The sequence below is a fragment of the Monodon monoceros genome, unplaced genomic scaffold (assembly GCF_005190385.1).
Source record: "Monodon monoceros isolate NGI ecotype Baffin Bay Population unplaced genomic scaffold, NGI_Narwhal_1 Super_Scaffold_9, whole genome shotgun sequence".
NCBI lineage: Eukaryota > Metazoa > Chordata > Mammalia > Artiodactyla > Monodontidae > Monodon > Monodon monoceros.
This window is the reverse complement of record NW_021703786.1, coordinates 8,590,948-8,616,544: the sequence shown is the minus strand read 5'-3', so window position 1 is coordinate 8,616,544 and position 25,597 is coordinate 8,590,948. Positions and strand designations below refer to the sequence as shown.

The following is a 25,597-nucleotide window of genomic DNA, read 5'->3' as shown; positions in this document are numbered from 1 at the left end:
CTATTCTATGTAAACACATATATTTACTAATACAGATTCACTCAGTGTAACATACCTAAAAAGGTATATATCTCTAAATAGGACCAATGACAAAAAGAAAGGAAACAAACAAACAAACTACAGTTCTAAAAATGCAGCATCTCTACTATAACTGTATTTATTAAGTCTCTAGGCATAGATGAGGGTAAATTTAAATGATTGGTTCCTTGGCAATGAGTTAACACTGACAAGCTATATTTCCATAAACTAGCTAACTACATAATGTGCCAGGATATTTTGAGAGTACTTTATATACTTTATCACATGTAAGCTTCATTTTATGGAGAAGAAAGAAGTGTCAGGGAGATTAAGCAATTTATTCTAGATCACACAGTCAGTGAGCATGGCTGGAGGGATCAGAATTCACTTTGACAAACCACAAACAGGTACATTACGAACAAAACTAGTAAATGCTATGAAGAAGCTATGCAATGAAGCTTGCTGAAATGAGTCAAGAAAATACTACCACTAGTTATCTCTGTGGTCTTGGGCAATCATCTCTCTGGCCAATGCCTCAGTTTCCTTACTATAAAATGAAGACGTGAGGCTACTCTGATATGCACCAATGTTTAAAAAGCTTGGATATAAATTCACAAATAGCCAGAATATTAATTATGTTATTATCAATTCACAGTGGTCAGAGCTTCCAAGAATCTAAATTTCTTTCATTTTTCAGAATTTTAAATCTTACTTTAGAGAAACCTGGATGTCACTGAATCTCCTTGGGTGGCCAACCCAATTCCACCCCAATTCTTTTTGCTTGTCCAGCTTGCACCTCTTAGAATAACACACTCAAAAGAAACAGTTCAATTCCAAAAGCATTGCTAAGTAAGATATATTTTGCTGAAGGCTCTTCCTCAAAATCCTCTTTAATTACCTTTGCTCTTTCCCCAAAGCTCCTCTCCCCAGGGTGGTGGCCACATTTCTTTCTCTTTCTTATTCCCAACAATTTCTCTGGCCTCTTCCACACCCGTTCAAAATTCTCAAAATCCTATTTGCTTGTACCCAGCAAAACAAATGTCTAGGAGAGGTCCCAGTTCATAACAGGAATCTTAATATAGTACTTTACTTCCAACTCCTAATAAAACCATGGTCTGGAAATTCTGTAAGTTCAACTGATGAAGATTTTATAAAATACCCTTCCTATCATTTTCTCCCCTGCTCTGCTCCAAAGCCACTGCTATATGGGGCCAATATAATCGATGAGTATGTTATTTGTAATGAAAGTAATCCTACGTTTGCTTCAAATTGTATTCAGTGTTATCACATGTTCCATTAAGAGGCTAACTGGAAAAAAAAAAAGAGGCTAACTGGAATTCCATATGCAAACATATTAAAAAGTACACATCTCAACACCCACCTTCCAAACTGTCTGATTTTGATTTAGACTCCTTTGATTATGAAAAGGGCAGTATTACTTTAGCCCACTTAGTTTCTTAAAGTGTTCAAAATTCTTTATATATAGCATCTCAATCTTTGGTCAACAGGCAGGCAACAACTTACTTGCCAAAGGAGGAAAACAGGGTGAGGAAAAGAAAGGGAAGCCCCTTCTGTAGTTAGAACAAACATCTGACATCAGTCATTAACCCACGTACTCATCTAGGCAATGGAATTTAGAATCTAAATTACCGTGAGGTTATCACTGATGGTCATTTACCCAGAATCAGTGATTTAGCATGACGACACCATTTCTGAACGTCAGGTACAATCTGTGATTTTTCAATAAATTTATCTTGAGAAAAGAATCGTGAATAAAGAATAACAAACTACTAAGGCAGCAAAGGTAAAACCAAGCTATGCATTAGGAAAAACAATTCTAAATTTAACACCCTAAATTACAGAAAGAAAAGCCCTCACACCACCATTCACAAGTCTCAGTGCAACCAATTTATTTTTGGCAAGCCAAATCACAGCTGTCAACGCTGGTTTTTTTCCACCCCTAAATTACATCAAGTATTTTGAAAAAATGTAGACATCGTCAACTGGGGTAAAAGTAAGTTACAAATGCCGTGTGTCGTTATAAATGCTTTTTAAAAAAAAGTCACAAGGAAGGGGGTTTAAAAAAAAAAAAGCAAACAAACAAACCCTGGAAGATGCGGCAGAGCCCCCTTGCTCCCGAAATAAAACTCCTGGTGGCTGTAACATCAGCGGCAGCGCTACTCCCGACAGAAGTTTTCAGCTGTCACTTCTAACAGCTGAGCGCTTCCTAGGAGAGAAGCGACAGGCCGAGAGAAGTGGTTGTGGGAGGTCTGAAGATGAAACACTTAGGGGAACCCTTCCACACTTCACCTGCACTTACGGGCCACCCAGCAAGCGCAGTCCCCTCCCCCCAACACTCGCGCCCCGCACACTCAAGTCCAGTAGCTCCAGGAATCGACCACGCGCCCTTCCTCGTTTCCTCCACAAACAGATTGCTCCCGGCTGCACCGGTCTGGGGCTATAAGGGCACAAGCCGCACCTGCAAGCGCCGCAGCAGCCTCGCACCTACGGCCAGGTCCGCACCGCCTGCCCACCCGCCCCCCCGCTTCTGGCCGTGCAGCGCCTCGGCTCCTCCTGCAGACTGCTCGAATCCCCCTGGGTCTCCGCGCTCTCGGACGCGCCGCGCTTCCAGGGCGCGGGCCGCCGCCCCGGCCCTGTCACCTCGGGCCCCCCGGGACCCCGGGCCTCACCCCCTCCTCCAGCTCATCCTCAGAGCCCGCGTCCTCTGGCTGGTCCAGGTCTATGTCAAACACTCCTGCCATGTCCTCAGCTTCCCTGTCTCGGAAGTCCGGCGCTGGGTAAAAGCCGTCCCGCCTCCGTCGTCGCCTCATGGGCCCGGACCCGCCGCAGCCACCACCGCAGCTGCCGCCATCACCGGCTGCTTGGGCTCAGTGCGTCTGCGCCTAGGCCCTAGACTGGCTCCTCAAGTTCAGCGCTGGAGCATGCGTACAGGACTCTGTGAAGCCGAACCGTGGGCAATGAACATGCGTAGAACTATCGCTGGGAGCCAGGTACTGGCAGAAACATGCGCAGAAGCCCAGCCGAAGCCTCGCTCGGAAGCTAGATCATGCGCATTCTCAGCTAAAGCGTCTGATGGACAGTGAGCATGCGTACCATATCTGAAGTTGATAAATTGAAATTGAACATGCGTAAACCTTTCGGAATAGGAAAAAAAAAAAACCCACAACAAATCTTGTCTGTGGAACATGCGCATTCGTTCTCTGTAATGTTTTTGGTATTGAAAGTGAGCATGCGCATAATGAGAAGGTTGCCGCTCTGAAGTTTGAACCGGACAGAAACGGCTGATCCTGAGGCTGTCAGTGAGTGGGCTTAATGGGGAACTCCTGGGGCGGTGTAGAAAGGGAGAACTTGGCTTTGCTATTTACTAGTGCAGTGGTCTTGCGAAAGTCGCATAACCTTTCAGAGCCTGTTTCCTTCTCTGTAAAATGAAAATAACGATACCTGTTTTTGCAAGGTTGTTTTGATAATTGTTAAGTACAGAGTCTGGCTTACAAGCCACAGCTCTTTCCAGTGCTGCATAGACCCGGTGTGAGGTCGTTACCAAAAATTGTCTCTTTTCAGTGTTAAAAGTAGTGGATACTTCCTCTAATATTTCATCTGGTCTTTTTTTCCCCAAGCTTCGTCTTCCTTGCTGTCCTATCTGAGCTAAATACAAAGACTTTCTTGTGTTACTGTAGTTACCAGAACAGAAAGGCGATTGGTGGAGAAAGTCATTATTTTGAAGAGAGAAAATTAATGTTAATTAAATGTGCTACTGTTGAGCTCACTTCTGCATTCGCTCTGTCCCTGTGGTGTGAACTGTACACTACAAATTCCTTTAACCAGAATTTGTTTTGTTTTGTTTGTTTTAAATGCATGCTTAGGAAAATAGCGATTACAAATGAGATTTTGAAAACTATTGAGCTGTGTATGAATGGTTTTGGGTACAGTAATCCTGAATCCCGAAACCAACTTCCTTGAATGATTGGCTCCTAAGACAACATAGCTATTGTGTCTATAACACCACAGACATATATAGTACTTACAAATTATATTTTTAGTGATGTATATTCACATATATGGCATTTTATTTGTTCTTTATTGGTAATGTAGTGGCTCTCAAAGACTCTATTTTTTCTATTACAGGTTGCTCACTGTTTTGAGGGAGTAAGCCTGGTTTGTGTCTCAGCATGTCAATAGTAACAGTGCAGCTTGGTCAATGTGGCAATCAGATTGGTTTTGAAGTGTTTGATGCTTTGTTTAGTGACTCACACTGTCCCCAGGGACTCTGCTCTAAAAGGGAGAATGAGGCATATCAAGCATCTTGCAAAGAAAGATTCTTCAGTGAGGAGGAAAATGGAGGTATGTGTGGTCCACAGACCTCTCCTTTACTCTGACATAACCAGCCTCTTCAAGGCCAGGCCCTCCACGTGGTGTCTGAACCCCATCCCCTTCCATCTTACTACGGAATGATTTTGCTCTCAGCCCTTTGTTTCTATGTTAACGTTTGCCTCTCCAGTGACATCTTCTCCTCAGCACGTGAGCATGCTCAGATCATGCCAATCTAAAACCAAACAAACAAAACTTAGCTCTTGACTATAGCTTTTTTCCTTCCTCATCTCTTTGCCTTCTCATCTAAGATTCTCAAAGAAGAACCCTCTTTAACCAACTGTAATCCTACTTCTGCTCTACAATACCACTGAAGCTGTTCTATGAAAAATTCCCAATGATCTCCTAATTCCTAGAGCCAGTAACTGTTTTTCTTTTCTTAATTCACTTAACTTCTCTACCAGATTTGATAACATTAACTATAAAACTCCCTCCTTGAAATTCCTTCTGCTTACGCTCTGAACTTTTCTTCTCCAGTGGTTGCATCTCAGCCTCTCTTCTGTCCTCACTTGTATAGTTCTCTCTGGGCAATTTCAATGACTCTCAAATTTTGCTACATCTTTTATACTGGTGACTCTCAAAACCTCTAGCCTAGCATCTCTTCCAAGCTGCAGACTGATTAGTGAACATCACGTGCGTCTCTCATGTGTCCCTCAGACTCAACATCTCCATACCCAAGGGCATTCATTATTTTTCCTTTAAAACTTAGCTCTGACTGCCCACATACCATCAAACATCAAGATCTGCGTAGTTTACCTCCTACTCGTCTCTTGAAACTCTTCTCCCTTTTCCATCTTCACTGTCATTGCCTTAGTTCTGGCTCTTGTCCTTTCTCACCTGGACTGTTTCAAGACAATCCTCCTGAGTTTCCCTGCCTGGTCTCTTGTGTTTATCACATCTATCGTCCACACTACCGTATTAAAAAAGACATCTTTCCTCCCCTGCTTGAACATTTTCAGTGGTTTCTCATTGCCTAAAAAGTAAATTTCAAGGTTTTTAGCATTGCATACAAGGACTTCCAAGATCTGAGCCCTGCCTACTTTCTCTCCCCATCCATCTCTTCTTACACCCCCTCTTTCTCCATCTTCTGCTTCAATAATCTTGAGATGCTTTTTTTGCCCTTGGTATTTTTATACCTCTGAATAAAAATACTACTCTGTTAGTGTGGATTTGCTGTGGGTCATATCACATCATACTGTGATTGTTGATGTATTTTATCTCTCCCACTGGTCCTCCTAGGGCTGGATTGATGTTGTCTTTGTCTCTGTGTTCCCAGCACAGTACATAGCACATTGTAAGCACTCAACAGATGTTTGTAGACTTGACCCAGTCATCATTTTAGCCCACGTTTATTCAACCTGCCTAGCACAATGCTAGGCATTATGACACATCTGCATATACCTGCTGCTGCCCACCTGAATTTCTAAGTAGAAGGAAAGTTCTTCCTATCCTCAATCTTTGATTTTTTTTTTTTTTGGACCTAGAAGTTTATGCTCTGAGTTAACCCAAATAAGCCATGTGCAATATTTTTCTTTTGATTTTTTTTCCCTCTCTAGTTCCAATTGCTCGTGCTGTACTTGTTGACATGGAACCTAAAGTTATCAATCAAACACTGTCAAAGGCTGCCCATTCTGGCCGATGGAAATATGGCCAGCATTCATGCTTCTGTCAAAAACAAGGTTCTGGAAACAACTGGGCATATGGGTAAGAATAATTCCTCATGATTTTCAGTTTAGATACAGCTGCATAGTTGATTAATAGTATAGTTACAACTGCACAGTTGATACACCAAACACATAATTTTGAAATTGCTGTTTTAAAATGTAGAGTGTGACTTCACCCAGAAGACGCTCATTCTGTCTCGTGTATGTCTATGCTTCAGGTTCAGGTAATGATGAAACCAAGGATCTCTTGCAGCAACGTTTTCCACTTCTTCACTGTTGTTCTGCCAGCTAACTTATTGTCAATACAATATCTTTGTCTGGCAGGTATTCCAGTTAATAGGAAATATGCCAAGGCAGTAGTATTGCCTAGTGTTCTTTGGAAAATTCCAATGACTAGGGCTCACTTCCAGAAATTCTGGTTTAATTGGTTTGGGATGAAGTCTGAATGTTGGGATTTTTCAGAGCTTCCCTAGGTGATTCTAATGTGCAGCAAAGTTAGAACCACTGCTTTAGGAGTATTGTTATGAATACTGAATATTATGTTGTACCGTAAACTTGCAGAACTACCTGGTAGTTGAAGTCTCCAGCCTAAAGGAATGGACTGTAAAAGAGAATTTTCTACTCTCAGTAAATGTACTCTCCTAGCAGTCCTATTCACCTGTTAAAAATATTTAACTTGTGTATCTTAAATTTCGTCAATCAGGTACCTGTACCTTTCTTAAGAGTTAGTTCACTTCCATAGGTTTAAAAAGCCTTCGCTATCCTATGTCTTTCTCTGCATTCCATCTCTGGTTAAATTGAAAGGTGTTTGTTTCTTTTGCATTGCATAGATACTCTGTTCATGGACCTAGGCATGAAGAATCTATAATGAACCTAATCCAGAAGGAAGTGGAGAAATGTGATTCTTTGAATGGTTTTTTCATCATAATGAGTATGGCCGGAGGCACAGGATCAGGGCTAGGAGCCTTCGTTACACAGAACTTACAAGATCAGTACTCAAACTCTTTGAAAATGAATCAGATTATATGGCCTTATGGAACTGGTGAGGTATGAACATGTCAATTGAAAAATTTATATTTTGTATTCTTTGCAGTTAAATGTAGGTAAAAGATTGATCTCACCCTTTCTTTGGAAATGTTAAGTTACTGTGTAAGGAATGATTATACAATATGGTACTTTCACATACAATTCATTTAACTTTGCCAAACAAATGAGTTGTCCTTATTCATAAAAATTCCGAAGAAGACAATTGTGCATCTTCTCTCAGGAACCCATTCCTGGTTCAGTCCCTCTGGCTACAGCATGTAAAGCAGGGACCTTGGCCTCATCGTGCCATTGCCAACCTTCAAAGAATTTTCATTTCTTTCCATTGAAAGGAAATTTCTGTATAGGCCAATTTCCTATTGATCACCCTAGTAGGAGAAATAATTAAACAGAGGTGAAATAAGTCAGTATAGGAAATGATGTAGGAACAAAGTGTGATAGTAATAGTCATCATTTATTGAGCCCTTACTCAATAAGGGCACTGTTCTTAAGTGCTTTACTTGCATTCTATCATTCATCCTTACAACTCTAGGAGGCTGGTATAATTATTATCCCCATTTTACAAATGAGGAAACTGAGGCATAGAGAGATTAAATAACTTGTCAAGGATCTTATAGCTAGAAAGTGAAAGAGCCAGGCTTTGAACCTAGGCAGGATGCCCTTAGAGTCTACCCTCTTAACCACTGTTCTCTCCTGCCTTTCTTATCTTTGACCTTTTTTTCCCTCCAGGTTATTGTTCAGAACTACAATTCCATTTTGACACTTTCTCACTTGTACCGATCTTCAGATGCCCTCCTTGTTCACGAGAATGATGCTGTTCATAAGATCTGTGCGAAACTGATGAATATCAAGCAGATCTCCTTCCGTGATATAAATCAAGTCCTCGCACATCAGCTGGGAAGTGTGTTCCAGCCTACTTACTCTGGGGAAGGCTCATTTCACTACAGAAGAAATCCACTAGGTATTTGTCCTCCTGTGTGTTATTTGTAGAGAAGTCTGATGTTCTGAAAGCCTGAAGGTTGTTCTTCTATGGCTCTTCCCCTCCGCCTAAAGATATACTCAGGTCTCCCTCATTTCGAAAACCTTCCCAAAGAGCAGCTTATTGAATTTGTTTCAATATTACTTCTGTTTTATGTTTTGCTTTTTGGCTGCGAGGCATCTGGGATCTTAGCTCCCCAACCAGGAATCAAACCCACACCCCCTGCATTGCAGGGCAAAGTCTTAGCCACTGGACTGCCAGGGAAATCCCCTTTTTTTTGTTCTTTAAAAATAACTTTGAGATATAATTCACATACCATACGACTCACCCATCTAAAGTGTACAATTCAGTGTTTTCTAGCATATTCACAAAGTTGCACAACCATCATTTTCATCACTCTGTAAAGAAGTGATTCTTTTTTCAGGTTATTTGTCAAGTGGTGCTTTATCAATTCAAATCATCTAGATGCAGAGGACTCTGTAATCTATACCCCCAGTCCTACTCTCTTTCCCAAATAGTTGCCTATCCCAGTTTTCTTAGTTGCCATCTGCTTCCTCACATTTAGCATGTTCTGAATGGATTCATCATTTTTTTCCCTGTCTTCACTCCCCAGCCCCCTCTTCCTCAATTCCTGTCACCTGGATTTCTCCCACTGTCCTCGTATCTCATCAGTATGCTCAGACCTGTTGGTGCCATCTCTGCCAGCTGTCTGCATTCTTCCCTACTTCCCTCTCTCTGATATTGGTTCACTTGGTCAGTATCTCTCCACTAATATTGCATACTCCCCCTGAATACAAAGTTCTCTTTATTCTCCTCTCTCTCTCCCTCTCTCTCCTTTTTTTTTCATGAAAACCAAAGCTCACATCTACGTGGACATTCCTGGCTTAAGGTGGTCCTATTACTGCTTTCCTTCCTGTTGCCTGCTTCTTTCCCCTGCAGTCAATCCATCTTGCACACTGGCCCCAAATGAGCCTCCCCAGTGCACAGATCTAATCCTGTACTTTACTTAACCCTCATTCTATGGCTCATGCATTACCTACCAGATTTGTCATAATTCCTTATGCCCTGAATCCTAACTTTCTGTTTTCATCACCTTTTGCCGCCTCTGTATAGATTCCCCACCTACTTTTCATCCTGTCTCCACTTTTTTCTTCAATCTGGTACTTCCCTGCCTTGGTCCCTTTGCTCAGTGTTCCTTCTTCTTAGAAATCACTTCCTCCTTCCCTTCTTCACCTCTACTGAAACCTTACTCTTCCTGTAGGGTCCAATTCAAGTGATAATTTTTCCATAAACTTTCCTACTGAGACCTTTACCTAAAGTAACCCTTTTTCTCTGAACTCCTGTGGCATTCTGTATCTCTTTTATGTCACTTAATGTTTTTTGCCTTTATTATTTCTTTAAGTGTGTTTGCTTATCTTTAAAAGTAACACACACACATTTATTCAAGGAGTACAAAAGAATATGCAATCAAAAGTAAGTCTCCCTCTGGCCCCTTCCCAGATGCTGCACCATGTGTTTCCTTAGAGGATCTGTCATATGCATGTTTTATAGTCCCTACTAATTTGCAGCTTCCTTGGGGACATGTGTCTTGTTAATTTCTCTGCATTCCACAGTACTTACCATATTGCACATCTGTTCATTCAACCAGTATTTATTGGCTTCCTGCTATGTACCAGGCACTATGCTACATGTTGGGGATCCAGTGGGGAACCAATGCAGACATTGTGTTCACATTAAACAAATAATTACACTAAGAACATATAATTAAAAACTGAGTTAAATGCTCTGAAGGAAAGGAGTACAGATCCAAGAGAATGAGTCACGAAGGAACCAGACTTAGGCTGACGAGGTGAAAGAAGGCTGCCCTGAGGAAGTAACACTTGAGCAAAAAGCTGGATGAATTCTTGGAGTTGACTAAGCAAAGGGAGGGAGAAAGGAGTAGCATGTTGGGGGAATAGCATGTGGAAAGACCCTATGGCAGAAGGAAGCGTGGCCCTTTCGGAAGAGAGAAATCCAGTGTCACTGGAGCACAGAGAATGGTGTGGGGAATGATTGAAACCTGAGGCTAGAGCGGTGAGCAGGGGCCAACCTTGCAGGTCATTGTAAGCCATTTAAAGGCCTCCTCATTAATCTCAGAGCAGGGGAAAGCCACTGAAGGATTTTAAGGAGGTCGTTGGCATAATCACCTTTATTTTCGAAAAATCCATTGCCTGTGGAGAGCTGGTTGGAGGTTGAGTCTGCAGGCTGGTCCAGTTGTTCCTTGGGGAGATTGTGATGAACTCGGTGAACTGCCCTCGGAAAATCCAAGCCATCAGTTCCATGGGTGCTCTCTTGACTCCCACTACCATGTACAAACTATAGGGCACTGGGTCCACACTTGCCCTTCACCTTGTGTCACAGTGGAAGAAGTATCCTGCTTCTATCAAAGGCCAGCCTCTCGCTTGGGTTCTGGGTCCCATTCCCTCTCTCTTCTCAGGGACTTAATTCCTCACTCATCTCTCATCCTCACATGTCATTAACCCTCTTTCCTCGGTCACTGCCATTACAACGGCTCTCTGGCATCTTTCACACCAAAGAAGCCCTCCCTTGACATCACCTCTCATGATTTCCCCACTTATCTGTCATTCTTTAGAACAACTGTCCTCAAAGGGGCCTCCATTCTCCCTGTCCTCATTTCTTCACCATCTATTCACTCTTCAACCCACTCTGATCTAGTTTCTCTTCCATCACTTTTCTAAAACTGCTTTTCTTAATAGGTCGCAAGCATGTTCACATTGTCAAATTCACTGGCCTGTTCACTGTCCTTATTTTATCTCAGTAGAATTTGGAATGGCCGATGCCTTGTCTTCTGAGTCTCCTCTTCGTCTTTTGTGACAGCCTCTCTCCTGATTTCCCTCCTTATCTCAATGACTATTCCTTTTATTCCCGTTTTTTTCCTCCTTCTTTGGCTCCTCCGTTTCCTAAGCTCTAAAAGCTGGTCTTGAACCCTCTCCGAAGGTGACTGACCCAGTCCCATGGCTTTCAACACCATTTGTGTTCTCCAGCTGGCCAGTTTCTCTCCAACTCTGACCAATTCCCTAAGCTCTAGATTTCTATATCCAGCAGCCTTCCCAACATCTATGTGTACACATTTCATGGTCGTCCCAAACATAATGTGTCTAAAACAGATCTCTTAGCTTTTCCCCAGAAGAAGCCTGTTTCCTCCTCAATCCTTCAATTGCTCAGTTCTAAAAAACTTAGGTCCAGGGAAGTGCCTGGCGGTCCAGTGGTTAGGACTCGGTACTTTCACTGCCATGGCCTGGGTTCAATCCCTGGTTGGGGAAGTAAGATCCCGCAAGCTGTGTAGGAATATGCTATAACAAGAATTCCATAGACTGACCGGCTTATAAACAGCACAAGTTTACTTCTCACAGTTCTGGAGGCTCAAAGTCCAAGATCAAGGCACTAGTAGATTCAGTGCCTGGTGAGGGCCCGCTTCCAGGTTCACAGATGGCCGTCTTCTCACTGTGTTCTCACCTGGCACAAGGGACGGGAGACCTCTCTGGGGTCTCTTTTATAGAGACCTCATCTCCCAAAGGCCCCAACTCCTCCGGATGCCATCACCTTGGTGGTAAGGATTTCAATATATGAATTTTGAGGGACACAAACTGTCAGTCCATAACAGGGTTTGACAAAGTTAAGAATGGTTAAGATGAGAGTGGGTAAACAAGAAAGCTGGGGGGGAAAGCAGATTTTAACAATTAATTTGTGCGTTAGTCCTCAGGAATTATTTGCTGACTGCTGCTTGTTTATGCGTGCTATGCAATAGAATTCAGCTCTAGGTATTTTACAGAAAAGGATTCTTATGTTTAGAGGAAACTCCATTAGCCATAGGATCAATTTGTGCAACATTTTGTAGATGTTTGTGTCAAAATTTGTTCTTAACATTAGGACGTAGGATATGAGTTTGCACTCAACGTTATCATAAAATTTAAATTTCATGTTATGGTAGAAGATTTTTCTTTCTCCTCTAGGTATTTTCTATAAATATATAAAAAATATATAAAATACATAAAATATATGACATATTAAAAAGATAAAAATATTTTAAGAACATATAAAATAAGCTCTGAATGAAAAACAAATTAGCCTTTCTCCTTAATTCTGTTTCATTACAAATACAAGGTTCTAAAAATAGGTGTATTCCTGTGTTCAGGAGTTACGAATCCTGTCTTCTTTCCCAGTAAAGTTTGATGTTAAGAGGTTCTGATTATTATTTAACCAGATAAAATAAATAAGAGATCTAGGAAAATTTCTAAGGGACTATTTAGTGAACACTGAATGACAGACAATAAAAGCATATTATGTCTCATGCTTATTTTGTTTTCCTGGGATTTAGCTAAATATTTCACTCACATTTCCAGTTTCTTAGCTAAAAAGAAATTCTCGTTTCCTTTTGGCAAAGTGTGTTTTTTTCACTCATGCTAAAATAGGTGCCAAAATCAAGCAAATATGTGGTCTTTAATAGACATTGTCTCTGAAATTGTATTTACATTTTAAATTTTAAGCAATTTTGGCCTTGGAGGAGAAAACACATTTGGTTCCCCCAAGCCATCAAATCATGGCTGTGTATGAGTCAGTGGAAACAATGTGGAATTTAAAAATTTAGTTCAGATTTTTTTTCTTTGCAGGAGACTTAATGGAGAATTTAGTTCCCCATCCAGAATTCAAGATGCTGGGTGTTCGTAACATTCCTCAAATGTCTGAGAATTCACTGGCATACAGCACATTTACTTGGGCTGGCCTCCTCAAGCATTTGAGACAGATGCTCATTTCTAATGCAAAAATGGAAGAAGGTAAAGGGTATTTTAAAAATATGCAGCCCACAAGCTGGGAAAAATGCCTCTACTGGAGTTCTCAATATAAACTGGCTTGATCCAGTTGAAATAATGGTGCCTTCTTCTGACCAGGGAGGCTCCTGCAAAAAACTCACCAGAACATCCTGGGAGGATTTCTTAATCGCTTCACAGTTTCATTTCTCAAAAAAATTTCAGATGAGTGTGATATTTATTTTTATTTTATTTTTATCAAAGTAATATATAAACATAGGTTTTTTTAAAAAAATCAAGGAGTCAGAACTCACTTAAGTGTCTATTTAAACCTGTCCATTGTGTTGTGTGTAAATTACATCTCAGTTTTTAAAAAAAGTCAAGTAATTGTCCAGTATGAGTTTATAATGAGGAAGAGAACAGCCTATTCCACACCTCCCCTCAGCCCAGCAGAAACTGCTTTCAGTGTTTTGAGATGTTTCTTCTGGAATTTGCCCCCATATTTCTAAATATCTTGCATATTCCGCTATTTGTTTTATTTTCCAGGTTTAGATATTATCAGTTGCCTTCCTAGCATGAAGTTGAGAACTGGATCTTCTTAACACCCCCTATATACACATCCACACACCTTTCCCTCCCTCCTCCCAATCTAGTTAAAGCATACTTTTGGGTTAGATCAGTTTTCATTGTCTGTGTTATTTTTGCTATGTAGATATTATTCACAGTTGAGCCATGTACTGTATACACAGATTACATTTTATTTCATGTACAGTTTATTTTTTCCTCCTAGAGTTAATAGTTAAATTTATTTGGTCGATATTCTTTGTACCTATTACAAATTTACCCCTAAACTTTTCCATAAAAATGAAACCCTTCTCAGCATGTTCAGACCTATCAGGTCATCTTATTACTTCCATTATCTGCTTGGAGATATCCCTTCCGGAGGACTTCCCCCTCCTGTTCCAGTCTGCACTGGTTACTCTCCAGGCTTTATAAGCAGCCAGCACTGGCATCTCTGCCTCCTTCTTTATTCTAGCCTGTTTCCTAGATTTCAAATCTTCCTCTTTCTGGGTTAATTCCCCCATGGATAGTACCCTCCAGGAGCTTCCTAAGAAAGAGTACAGGGAAGGTAAAAATTTTAAGGCTGCAAATGTCATTATCCTACTTTTATATTTGATTGGCCAGGTATAGGATTCGAGGCTGGGAATCATTTTTACTCAGTGTCTTGAAAGCACTGCTCGATGGCTTCCAGCTTCCGGTGTTACTGCTGAGAAGTCCCACTTCAATCTGATTCCTAATCCTGTTTTATTCTCTCTTGTATCTTTTAGGATTTTCTCTTTGTCTCTAGCATTCTGGAATTCCTTAGTATGGATCTTTCATTTATCTCAGTACCATGTAAACTTTATGAGGGCAGAGATTTTTGTTTTGTTTACTGCTGTTTTTTAGAGCCTCACCGGTTTTTAGCCTTTCCTGAGCAGAAACCTTCTTCTCGGATGGAGAGTGGGGCACTCCCCCTAGTGCAGGAGTGGGGAAGGGTCTGGGGCTCTCACTGCCTCTCATACAGATTTTTAACTACTCCTCCTTTAGAAGCGCCTGGCCTGCTTCCAGGACCTCCACTGTGGGCAGAAAGTTCAGATTTCCCTGGTTGCTAAGTCAGTAACCATTGGTTCATTTGCTTTCCAGCTTCCAAATTTTTGTTGCCATTATTTTCCTTCCATTTTTTCTTGTTTATGCCTTTTAAAAAAATCCCTGTGTTGTTAGTGAGATTTGGGGAGTAAACTGGTATGTTCAGTCTGTCGCACTTAACTGGAAGTCACTACTATGTACTATTTGGGGAGCATATATTTTACCACAAATTACAGTAAGTTAGGTTTCAATACTATGAAAGTGGATTTCCTCTACATTTACTTGTAGTACCTTACAGATTTTAGATCGTAGTGCCTGACATTTGGAGATAAGTAGAAAGTTCACATCTTAAGTAATGCTTCCTGAACTTTTTGGCCACAGGACCTGTTTTTCTGGCAATACCTATTATCAAGGAACACAGTGTTCCTCAGGGTACTGTAAGACGTGGTGCTCTGAGCCCTCTTAGGTCGATAAACCACAGTTTGTTTAGTCATTTTCCCATATAGGAATTTAGAGTGTCACCATTTTTTCACAGTTATAGAATTTTGAACACTTAAATGTTTTCATATAAATATGAACATATGAATAAATATATTTATGTCACTAACCAGGTTGAAGGATATAGTTTGAAAACTCTTCATATGTTATCAGAATGCGCCATATGAAGATTGACCCCATTCAGATCATCATCAGCCGTGTATCTGTTTCTACATGTCCTGTAGCAGCAGGAGGGACGAGTGGCCCAAGTGGGGGCGAGGCAGAAGTTACCATGTCTCTTATGACCTAGCTTTGGAAGTCACATATCATCATTGTGCACCATCCTTTGGGTTGTTAAGGTCAGCCCTATCCCGTGGGGAGGGGACCACACAAGGGCATGAATACCGGGTGGCGAGGATCATTGGAGTTCATCTTGAGGCTGGCTACCACCCTCTGCCCTCTGTCCCCTAATGAATCATGTCCTCCCATTTGCAGAATGTACTTAACCCTTCCCAAGCACCCCCAGAGTTAGCACATCAGCCTATTAGCACATTCCATTAGCACATCAGCCTAAAGTCCAGAATCTTGTCATCTAAAAGCAGGTGCAGGTGTGGATTTACTTTCCTCAGGTGAGATTTCCTGGGTATAGCTCTTTAAGTACACCCCACCCCCAACAGACCATGGTGGAACAGGTGTAGGATTTTACTTATTTATTTTTAAGTTTTATTTACAACACCTTATTTTTAAAATTTATTAGTTGATTTATTTTTTCTAGTTTGGATCAATTTATTCATGTGAGGACTAGAGATTCAAAGTTCTAAGGGTGTATATAAACAGACTTTAAAAAATAAAACTAGCATCACATTATATGTATTTTTTGTTCTGCAGCTGTCTTTCGACATAGTATTTTGTAGCCTTCATTCCAATTCATTCATTTAGACATGCTTATTCTTTTTAGTAGCTACATAGTTTTCTACCATATAGGAGCCCTAACTTATTATATGTACATAGGTTAAAGAGTCAGGTAATTCTACGAAGCTGGTTGTTAAAACTTTCAGTCCATAACCTTCTTCTATTGTCTCCTTCCCAGAGGTAACCATTTTTCAAAACTCTTTTGCTGTTTCTTTTACTGTTTTTATCTATTGGCATTTACAGATTTTTCAATGATTTAGGTATTACCTATTTACTTCCCACCACGGAGGGTTAGGATTTAGCTTTTTTCCAACACTGGCCCCTAAACTCTAAAACACACTCTAGACAGGCTCATCCTTCTGATATGGTAGTAAGTGTCATCACTGGGTTAAATCGATATTCAGCTTTACATTATCATGACCAAGTAAATGCTATTCACAGCTGAGCAACAAAATATCCTGTGATTACTTTTCCCTTCCTGTATAATGTTTTGGTTTTCTTTGGAGTTAATAATTACCTTGTTTTCTTGTTTGCTTAGTTTTTCTATGTACCTGTCAATTATTCAACACTGTTTCTCTACTTACCTAAATTTTTTCTTGATATACAGGCATACCTTGTTTTATTGCACTTTGCAGATACTGTGTTCTTTAACAAATTGAAGGTCTGTGGCAACCCTGCATTGAGCAAATCTACTGGCACCATTTTTCCAGCAACATTTGCTCACTTCACATATCTGTGTCACATTTTGGTAATCTCGCAATGTTTCGAACTTTTTCCTTATGATTATACTTGTTATGGTGATCTGTGGTCGGTGAGCTTTGATGTTACTATTGCAAAAAGGTGCTATTGCTGAAAGTTTCAGATGATGGTTAGCATTTTTTAGCCATAAAGTATTTTTAATTAAGGTATGTACATTTCCTTTTAGACATAATGCTATTGCACAATTAATAGATTACAGTATAGTGTAAACATAACTTTTTTTTTTTTGCGGTACGCGGGCCTCTCACTGCTGTGGCCTCTCCCGTTGCGGAGCACAGGCTGTGGACGCGCAGGCTCAGCGGCCATGGCTCACGGGCCCAGCCGCTCCGCAGCATGTGGGATCCTCCCGGACCGGGGCACGAACCCGTGTCCCCTGCATCGGCAGGCGGACTCTCTTAACCACTGCGCCACCAGGGAAGCCCATAAACATAACTTTTATATGCACTGGGAAGCCAAAAATATTTGTGTGACTCACTTTATTGTGATAATTTACTTTATTGCGGTGGTTGGAACCAAGCACACAAAATCTCCAAGGTCTGCCTGTATCCAAGTATTCTGTCAGTTTCATCTTCTTTAAGAAATCTCCCCTAGAGCCTTCTGACCTGCTTCAATCTAGTTTTTTTTGCCCTCTCCAGCCAGTGTACATTTGTCCTTCTGGTATTTGCCTGTCTGTTGTGTTGGATATTCTGCTCAAGAGGGTTTACACAAAGCCCCAGTGATCTGGGGGAAAAGGAGGGAGGGGCCATGGTTTTCCTGGTTTGGTATGTTTCCTGCCCTTACCTCTGCCTGGTGTTCTCCAGACTAGAGTCTCTCAGTCATATCCTCTCCAGAAAGTAAACCTTTAGTTTTCTGCTAGGGTGGGGAAGAGGCAGTCGTCATAATAAACAGACAAGTTTAGCAACATTCCTTAAGCAGGAGTCAAAGGTAGATGTGCTTTACATGGTTGCAAAGCCAGTTTAAGAGCCAGTGACTTACTGTTTTCATGGATTCCCTTAAGGAATGCCGCACCACCTACTTTCTGGAGGCACAGAGCACAATAATGTGAAAACACATAGGCATCATTAATGCTGAAACAAAGAGTGATAAAGTCACTGAATGTGAAAAAGTTTTAGGAAAACCTTAATCAAGTTATTTCGTTACATATATATTTTTATATATGCTCAAGAATGATATATGATTTTTAAAAATATAAACTTTAAAAGAACTCTTCAATAAGTATAAAATTTAATAATCTAAGTGAATAATTTAATTTTTTTTCTAATCAATGGTGACTTGGATGGAAGGAAATATAATATTGTGGATTTATACCCCTTTTTTGTTACATGGATTGTAAATATTTTTGTCCATCACTTTTGTCTTTTGTATGGTATTTTTCACTATATGGAAATTTTACATTTTTATGTGAGCAGACCTGTAAATCTTCCTTTATAGATTCTGAGCCTTACCTACCCCAAAGATATAAAAATATTCTCTATTATTTCCTAGTATTTTCCTAGTTTTATAGTTAATATTTAAATTTTAACCCATCTGGGATTTATTTATTTAATTTTTATTTATTTATTGTCTGTGCTGCGCAGCATGTGGGATATTAGTTCCCCGACCAGGGATCAAACGTGCCCCCTGCAGTGGAAGCGTGGAGTATTAACCGCTGGTCCGCCAGGGAAGTCCCTATTTTTGTTTTAATAAATTTATTTACTTTATTTATTTTTGGCTGCATTCGGTCTTTGTTGCTGTGCGCTCTAGCTGCGGCGAGCAGGGGCTACTCTTTGTTGCGGTGCGCCAGCTTCTTATTGCGGTGGCTTCTCTTGTTGTGGAGCACGGGCTCTAGGTGCGCGGGCTTCAGTAGTTGTGGTACACAGGCTTAGTTGCTCTGCGGCATGTGGGATCCTCCCAGAGCAGGGTTCAAACCCATTTCCCCTGCACTGGCAGGCAGATTCTTAACCACTGTGCCACCAGGGAAGTCCCCTCTATTTTTGTTTTTGATCATGTATATTTTTTAAAAATAAATTTATTTATTTATTTATTTTTGGCTGCATTGGGTCTTCGTTGCTGTGCGCAGGCTTTCTCTAGTTGCAGTGAGCGGGGGCTACTCTTTGTTGCGGTGCACGGGCTCTAGGCATGCGGGCTTCAGTAGTTGTGGCATGTGCTCTCAGTAGTTGTGGCTCACGGGCTTCAGTAGTTGTGGCTTGTGGGCTCGGTAGTTGTGGCTCGCGGGCTCTAGAGCGCAGGCTCAGTAGTTGTGGCTAGTGGGCTTAGTTGCTCTGCGGCACGTGGGATCTTCCCGGACCAGGGATCAAACCTCTTTCCCCTGCATTGGCAGGCAGATTCTCAACCACTGCACCACCAGGGAAGCCCTCAATTTTCAATCCTATTTTTGCTTTGTGTTTCTACATCCCTTAACATTTTTATACGTATTTTGTTTATTTGTTCATAGAGACATACAGAATGAAGTTCAGTCTTTATAGGTGGATAGTTCTATGAATCTTGACACACTTAAACGGTGTAACCACCACCACAATTGAGACAGAGTATTTCCATGTTCCAAAAAGTTCCCTCATACCCCTCTGTAGACAGCCTCTTTCTTCCACTCCAAGCCCCAAGCAACTATTGATCTGAACTTTATTCCTATGGTTTTGCCTTTTCCAGAACGTCCTGTAAATGGAATCAAACAGGATGTAATCTTTTGAGTCAGGCTTGCTTCACTTAGCATCAGGCTTCTGATATTGATCCACATTGTTACGTGTGTCAGAAGTTACTTTCTTTTTACTGCATTGTAGAATTGCATCCTTTGCACCTACCACCGTCCTTTAATATTCGATGAAGAATATTTCATGCCTTTCTCAGGACTGAGTAGTTTGAATCACTTTAGGTCAACCAGATTAGAATGTTTAAATTTTTAGAAGAACCCCACCCTGCCACAACTTTTACTTATCAAATGGAAATTTATATAAAATACACATACTATAATACATCTTTCTCTTGTTGTTCAAGGCGATTTGTAAAATCTCTTGCTCTTTTTTTTCTTTTGGTAGGTATTGATTGGCAGGTACGGCCTCCTTTATCAGGACTTCCTACGCGTGGTAAAATGTCTCTCAACAAGGAGTTTCATTTTAACACTTCCATTGCTAACTTGGTCATCCTTCGTGGGAAAGATGTACATAGTGCGGAGCTGGGTAAGCAAAGTTAAGGTGAAAATTAAGATGTGCGTTTTGCACATGTACATGGTATGCATGGTAAAAAAAAGAAAAGAAAAAGAAAAGAGAAAGAAAAAAAAGAAGTCCCTGAATTTATTCTTAAAGAAAGGAAAATAATAACTCCATATTTTAGTAACAAAATGTAACCATTGTATCAGTGTGTGACTGGATACCAAAATAGATGTGGTGTAAACAAGAGGACAAGTTTAATTCTTTCTTCCTGAATCTGGTTGACCTGTCATCCTCACCTCGTGGCTTTGTCCTTAGTGCAAGGCATCTGTTTGAACTTCAGCCCTCAAATCACATAGGAATAAGCAAAGAAGGGCAGGCCTGGTCCTCTAGGGTCACACACCACACTTGTGTTTATATCCCTTCGACTGGGACTGAATCATATGCCACATCTAGCTGCAGGGGTGGCTATGAGCATAGTTAAAATTTGGTGGTTCTGTTACTAAAGAAGAAGGGGAGAACAGGTATTGCAGGACAACTAATGGTCTCTGTGACAAGCATTGGTACAACATTTTCAGCAGGTTGAAAGAGCAGTGCTCTTCTTAGCTTTCTTTGTGTTTCTATGGCAAGTCTCTGGGATTATATTATCCTTGTCTGATGATTCCAGCAGCATCCAATTGGCTGCTTCTAGCTGTGATATAAAGAAAATCAATCTTATCCCTGTAATACCTCTTAAATAAAAAACTAGTAATAATTAAAAAGAGATCAAGTCAATCAGATGGTGTACTTTCTTCATTTTAGATTTTAAAATGAGAAAGTTAATAAAAGGATATATAAAGTAATCTAACCTCCAAAAATTTACCCACAGGCAAATGATGCAGGTACACAGAGGTGTAAAGATATTCATTGCAACATCTTTCACACTAACAGAAATGTGGGAACAACCTAAATGCCCAACAGTAGGAAATGTGTTAAAGAAATTATGGTATATTCATAGAAGCTTTTTAAAATATGAGTGATATTTACTGACACAGAAAAGAGGTTTACAACATATTGGTGAATGAAAAATGCATATTACATAGGGCATGTATGTAAAATTATAGTACAAAAGAGGGTCAGCAGACTGTTCATAGGCTGTCTCTGGGTGGTAGCATTTCAGCTGTTGAGTTGACTTTTAAATTTTCTTCTTAATAAATACTTTTCTGAATGGTGTGAATTTTTTTTTATGATGAATATGGATCATTTATCCAAAAGCAATATAAAGCTAGTTTCAAAGAGCAAAACAAAAGATTTCTGGTGAAATGGATACAAAAATATCTGTTTATTAATTTGTTTCAAAAACTGACGATTTATGATGTAAACAGTGCCTTGTTATTTTACCCTAGGAGCATTTAAAGATCCAGCTCTCTATACTTCCTGGTTAGAGCCTGTTCATGCTTTCAGTGTGTGGAAAACCCAGCGAGCCTTTAGCAAATATGAGAAGTCTGCAGCGTTGGTCAGCAATAGCCAGTTCTTAGTAAAACCACTTGACACGATTGTGGGCAAAGCATGGAATATGTTTGCTTCAAAGTAAGTAAAAGATAAATCTACAAACCTTTCCTAACCTTAAGCAGATAATATAATGTTAAAACACTAGGCAGGATCTGGAGTGTCTTAGTCTGTTTGGGCTGCTATAACAAATAGAGCATAGACTGGGTGGCTTATAAACCAAAGAAATTTCTCGCATTTCTCGAGGCTAGCACGTCCAAGATCAAGGTACTGGCAGATTCAATGTCCAGTGAAGACCAACTTCCTGGTTCATAGGTGGTGTCTTTTTGCTGTGTCCTCAAATGGCAGAGGGGCAAAGGAGCTTTCATGGGCCTCTAATCCCATTCATGAGGGCTCCACTGTCATGACCTAATCACATCCCAAAGGCCTTACCTCCTAATATCATCACCTTGGGAGTTAGGATTTCAACATTTGAATTTTGGGGGAACACAAACATTCAATCTATAGCATGGAGTAAGTACTTTGTAGGTATGAAACTTTGGGCACATTACTTCAGGTTTCATTTCCTTTTCTGTACAGTGGACCCAAAAGAGAGGATATATGTGGTGAGGATTAAATGAGATGATAATGTAAGAAACCCTTAGTACAGTGCATGACTAGTAAATGCTCAATAATTGTTCCATAGTATTATTGTTGTCGTTGACTAAACGAGTAGTTTCTTTTTAAAAAATATTTACTTATTTGGTTGCACCAAGTCTTAGTTGTGACTCCAGTACTCCTTTAGTTGCAGCTTGCTGGCTTCTTAGTTGTGGCTCACCAGCTCCTTATTTGCGGCCCACAGGCTCCTTAGTTATGGCATGGGAACTCTTAGTTGCGGCATGCATGTGGGATCTAGTTCCCTGACCAGGGGTCAAACCCAGGCCCCCTGCTTTGAGAGCACGGGGTCTCATCCACTGAGCCACCAGGGAAGTCCCTAAATGAGTAGTTTCTAAATGAAATGAAAGTAAAGTAGAAATTTCACTATAAGGCAAGGACAGTAAGGTAGTTTTCCAAAATAAGATCCTTGAGAATGGAAGAGATCCTGATCTTGCTCAGTAAGAAACATTGCAAGTTCAACTCTACTTGGTACTAAGAAATGTCTGCTTGATTACTAAGAAATGTGTTTGTTATCCGGTTCCCTGACCTCTGCCACAATTACTTAATGTTAAAGCAGAATTTCTCAAATCATTGGGTAAGCCTGTACTTTGATTAGCTAGGATTCCCAAGGGCCCCCCATCCTGCACATGGCCATTCCATAAACCCCTACTCCTCAGGACTGTGAACTCTGTGTCCTTTGTTGGTATAGTTCTCGTCCCACTCTCATTAAATGGTAGCAGCTATTATTTCATCAATTTAGTTCATGTCTGCCCTTGATATTCAGAACATTTTGGTGGACTGGAGGTATTAAGAGGATCACCTGGCATTAGTGAAAATTAAGTGTTGTCTGAAAAACACTTGGGAGGCTTCACTTCATTCCTAGAACTGGATCAATGTGTTTCTACAGTTTCACGCCTTAGATAAAACTTCTCAGGCACTTCTTAAGTGTTTATATTGAACACAGTCATCTCCTGTAGGGTGTTGAATATGTGCTGGGTAGACAGCCAAATCTGAACATGCTTCTTTTTCCTATGTGCTGCTTCTTTTTTTTTTTTGGCCATGCCGTGCGGCTTGCAGGATCTTAGTTCCCCGACCAGGGATTGAACCCGGGCCCTGGCTGTGAAAGCACCAAGTCCTAACCACGGGACAGCCAGGGAATTCCCCTCCTATGTGCTTCTTATTGTCACTCTCTTGGACACTAAATAGACAGGGAGCTTGACACAAACTTTGAGAGTTTGTTAACCTTTGGAGTAAACATTGAAGCAAAGGCAAGACTTTTAAAAGAGTCTGCCATCTGCAAGTGTTCATGAGCTAGGAAAGGTCTATTTATTATTTGATTTTGAGTTATTCGTTTGCCTGAGATTTTTATTTCATATTTTCTGTTTCTTTCACCAGAGCCTACATTCATCAGTACACAAAATTTGGAATTGAAGAAGAGGATTTTTTGGACAGTTTCACATTGTTAGAACAGGTTATTGCTAGTTACTGCAACCTCGGATTTTGAACAATGGGGAAAATTTACCTTAAGTCATTTTTGGACTAAAGTACTTGCAATACTACTTTCTCCGTAAGGTTTTTCATATTCCTATCTGCTAATGTAACAAGGTTAAATGCTGATTCCTTCTCCATACTATAGCCACAGAAAAGGAGAAAAACCTTTCATGTTTTCAATGAAAACATCTACTTGAAATTTTCCTTTGTAAGAAAAAATATTGGTACTTCTTTAAAGAACTTTGGGAATACTTTGCTGAGATGTTAGAACTCTAGAATTATCAGAAAAGGAAACTTCCCTCTTTATTCCAAAAAGCATTCACTAAGTATGAGCTAAACTTTCATAGCACAATTTTAAGCTAAGAAATTGCAATTCCGTATTTAAATATATTCATCTTTGAAGTGAATGTTTTGAACCATAAGAGGGAGCTGTTGTCAAAAGCTACAGGGTGAACATCTATTTTTGAATATTTTATTCTAAAACGGTAAGATTTTCCACTTTAAGCAGCTATTTAAAAATAAATGTCAGGACTTTGTTAATAAACGTTATATCATGCTTAAATACAAAAGTAAATAAGCAAATGTTTCCTTTGTTTGCTGTTCTTAAATTTTCTGGGCATCAGAAAATTGGGTTTTTCTTTTAGATCTTAGAATGCCAGAGCAGAGACTGATTTTATTCACCCAGTGCTTTAAAATTACTTACAGGTATTTAGCTGGTGTGGAAGACGGTTATATTCTTTTCAGTAAAAGGGGTAAGAGCTTTCGCCAAAATTTCACTATGTTGAGAAAATTACCACCAAGTAAATATTGTCCTAGATGAAACTGACACATACAGATGTTGGTTTCATTCAGAAGGACAGAACACATTTGGAAATTTGCAACTGAGTTTGAGGGGAATGGTGTAGTTCAATAAAACACATCACATGCAATGTATTAACAAATGTAAAATGGCAAACAAATAGGAACATTTTGCCCTTTCTGCCAAATCTACCAGTGGTTTCTTCCTTTTCTTTCCATATGGAAATGATTACCTTTTTGCTGTTTTTCTTATCAACTGTTGCTATGATTTAAAATACTGAACCATATCTTATTTCTAAGGAATGTAAAAAGTGGTCTGTTCAACTGCTAAAAGGCACACCCACTGCTGTATTTTGTTAAGCCAAGAATACTAGAAAATAATGAGATTGTAATTTTTACAAAATAAAGTTAAAAGTAATAGTTTAGCATTGCAGAGATCCAAAGACTGAAACAATTTCCCGAACTAAACCAGCATTAATGAAGATCTGTAACCAAATTACCTCACTAGGGGGTAGGCTGATTCTGAGGAACTTTGCTACAAGTTAAGCTTAAAGAAGGTCATAAGTTGAAATCATTTTATATTTGAGAAAAGCATGCATGAGGTACCAAATGGGACAAATATATTTCTAATTTGGCAACTCATGGAATCAATGGCAGGTGACTATTGGAAGTAAACTCCAATTAGACAGAGCCATTCACTTATGTGAGTTGACCCTTTCTTATGCACGTTATTGTTTAATGCACAACTGCATTATTTGGTGTGTGTGGATACCTAAATATTTGCAAAACTGTTTTAAATGTTTACATTGAAATTTTTTTCTTGTCTATTTGGAATAATATAAAAATTTTTGCTATTAGAGTTGTGATAACTTAAAAATTAACACAAAGAAGTTGATGCCAAAGCTTCAAAATAAGGGGTGGCATTGGAAGTGTACTTTGATTTGTGTGGAGATAATGGCCAATCAGCCAGGACAGCATTAGAATCATAACTTCCTGGGCATAGAGAGCCGAAAGCTTTGAACATGTAATTTCTTAGATTACTGGGTAGCTGGTGTGCTATGTGTCACTCAGACATTACCCCACACAGCCAAGAGGCACCCCTAGAAGCAGTGAGTACAGTATAAATTCAAACTGTTTCTTATTTTCAAACCTTTTCGTTCTCCCCCATTTGTGCTTTTCTTAAGAGCTCTTTAAGCAGTAGAACCTGTTTCTTCCCATTCATTCCCTCTTGCTTCTAGCTTTGAGTACTCGCCCCGCAACCCCTCACCACTACTATTCAGTCAGCCGACAATCCCTTTCTCCTTTCTTTAACCTGTCACTTAGAACTCAGTAAGTGTGCCCATGATTCACTATTCTCAGTCCCTT

The 25,597-nt window shown here is 40.1% G+C and overlaps 2 protein-coding genes across 7 annotated transcripts in view; one reads left to right on the top strand and one right to left on the bottom strand.

The window, feature by feature from the left end:
- Positions 1-2,988, bottom strand: part of RPS6KB1 (ribosomal protein S6 kinase B1) — a 38,942-nt gene extending 35,954 nt beyond the window's left edge. For 2 of the 5 annotated variants that reach the window (XR_003791884.1, XR_003791883.1), the window contains exon 1: positions 2,709-2,913. Coding sequence is in view for 3 of the 5 variants with exons in the window: in XM_029211263.1 (XP_029067096.1) it covers positions 2,709-2,849 (141 nt within the window). In the remaining 2 variants the exon portion in view is untranslated. Of the gene's footprint in view, positions 1-2,708 lie in introns of all 5 variants that reach the window. The other 3 variants (XM_029211263.1, XM_029211264.1, XM_029211265.1) reach the window with 2 other exon arrangements.
- A 218-nt stretch (positions 2,989-3,206) lies between these two features.
- Positions 3,207-24,989, top strand: TUBD1 (tubulin delta 1). 2 transcript variants are annotated; one of them, XM_029210658.1, is made up of 9 exons: positions 3,207-3,338; positions 4,165-4,380; positions 5,964-6,111; positions 6,902-7,118; positions 7,845-8,076; positions 12,765-12,929; positions 19,709-19,849; positions 21,205-21,388; positions 23,339-24,989. In XM_029210658.1, the coding sequence occupies exons 2-9, from the start codon at positions 4,209-4,211 to the stop codon at positions 23,445-23,447; spliced, it is 1,368 nt and encodes a 455-aa protein (XP_029066491.1). In that variant the 5' UTR covers positions 3,207-3,338; positions 4,165-4,208; the 3' UTR covers positions 23,448-24,989. The 2 variants fall into 2 exon arrangements, with proteins under 2 accessions (XP_029066491.1, XP_029066492.1); XM_029210659.1 differs by lacking the exon at positions 12,765-12,929.
- The last annotated feature ends 608 nt before the right edge of the window (positions 24,990-25,597 follow it).

Bases quoted from the DNA above. Each gene is read 5' to 3' on its own strand.
- TUBD1 (XM_029210658.1), top strand. From the start codon at position 4,209: ATGTCAATAGTAACAGTGCAGCTTGGTCAATGTGGCAATCAGATTGGT. The intron at 7,119-7,844 runs GTATGAACATGT...TTTTCCCTCCAG, and splicing joins GGCCTTATGGAACTGGTGAG to GTTATTGTTCAGAACTACAA. The intron at 19,850-21,204 runs GTAAGCAAAGTT...ATTTTACCCTAG, and splicing joins TGTACATAGTGCGGAGCTGG to GAGCATTTAAAGATCCAGCT.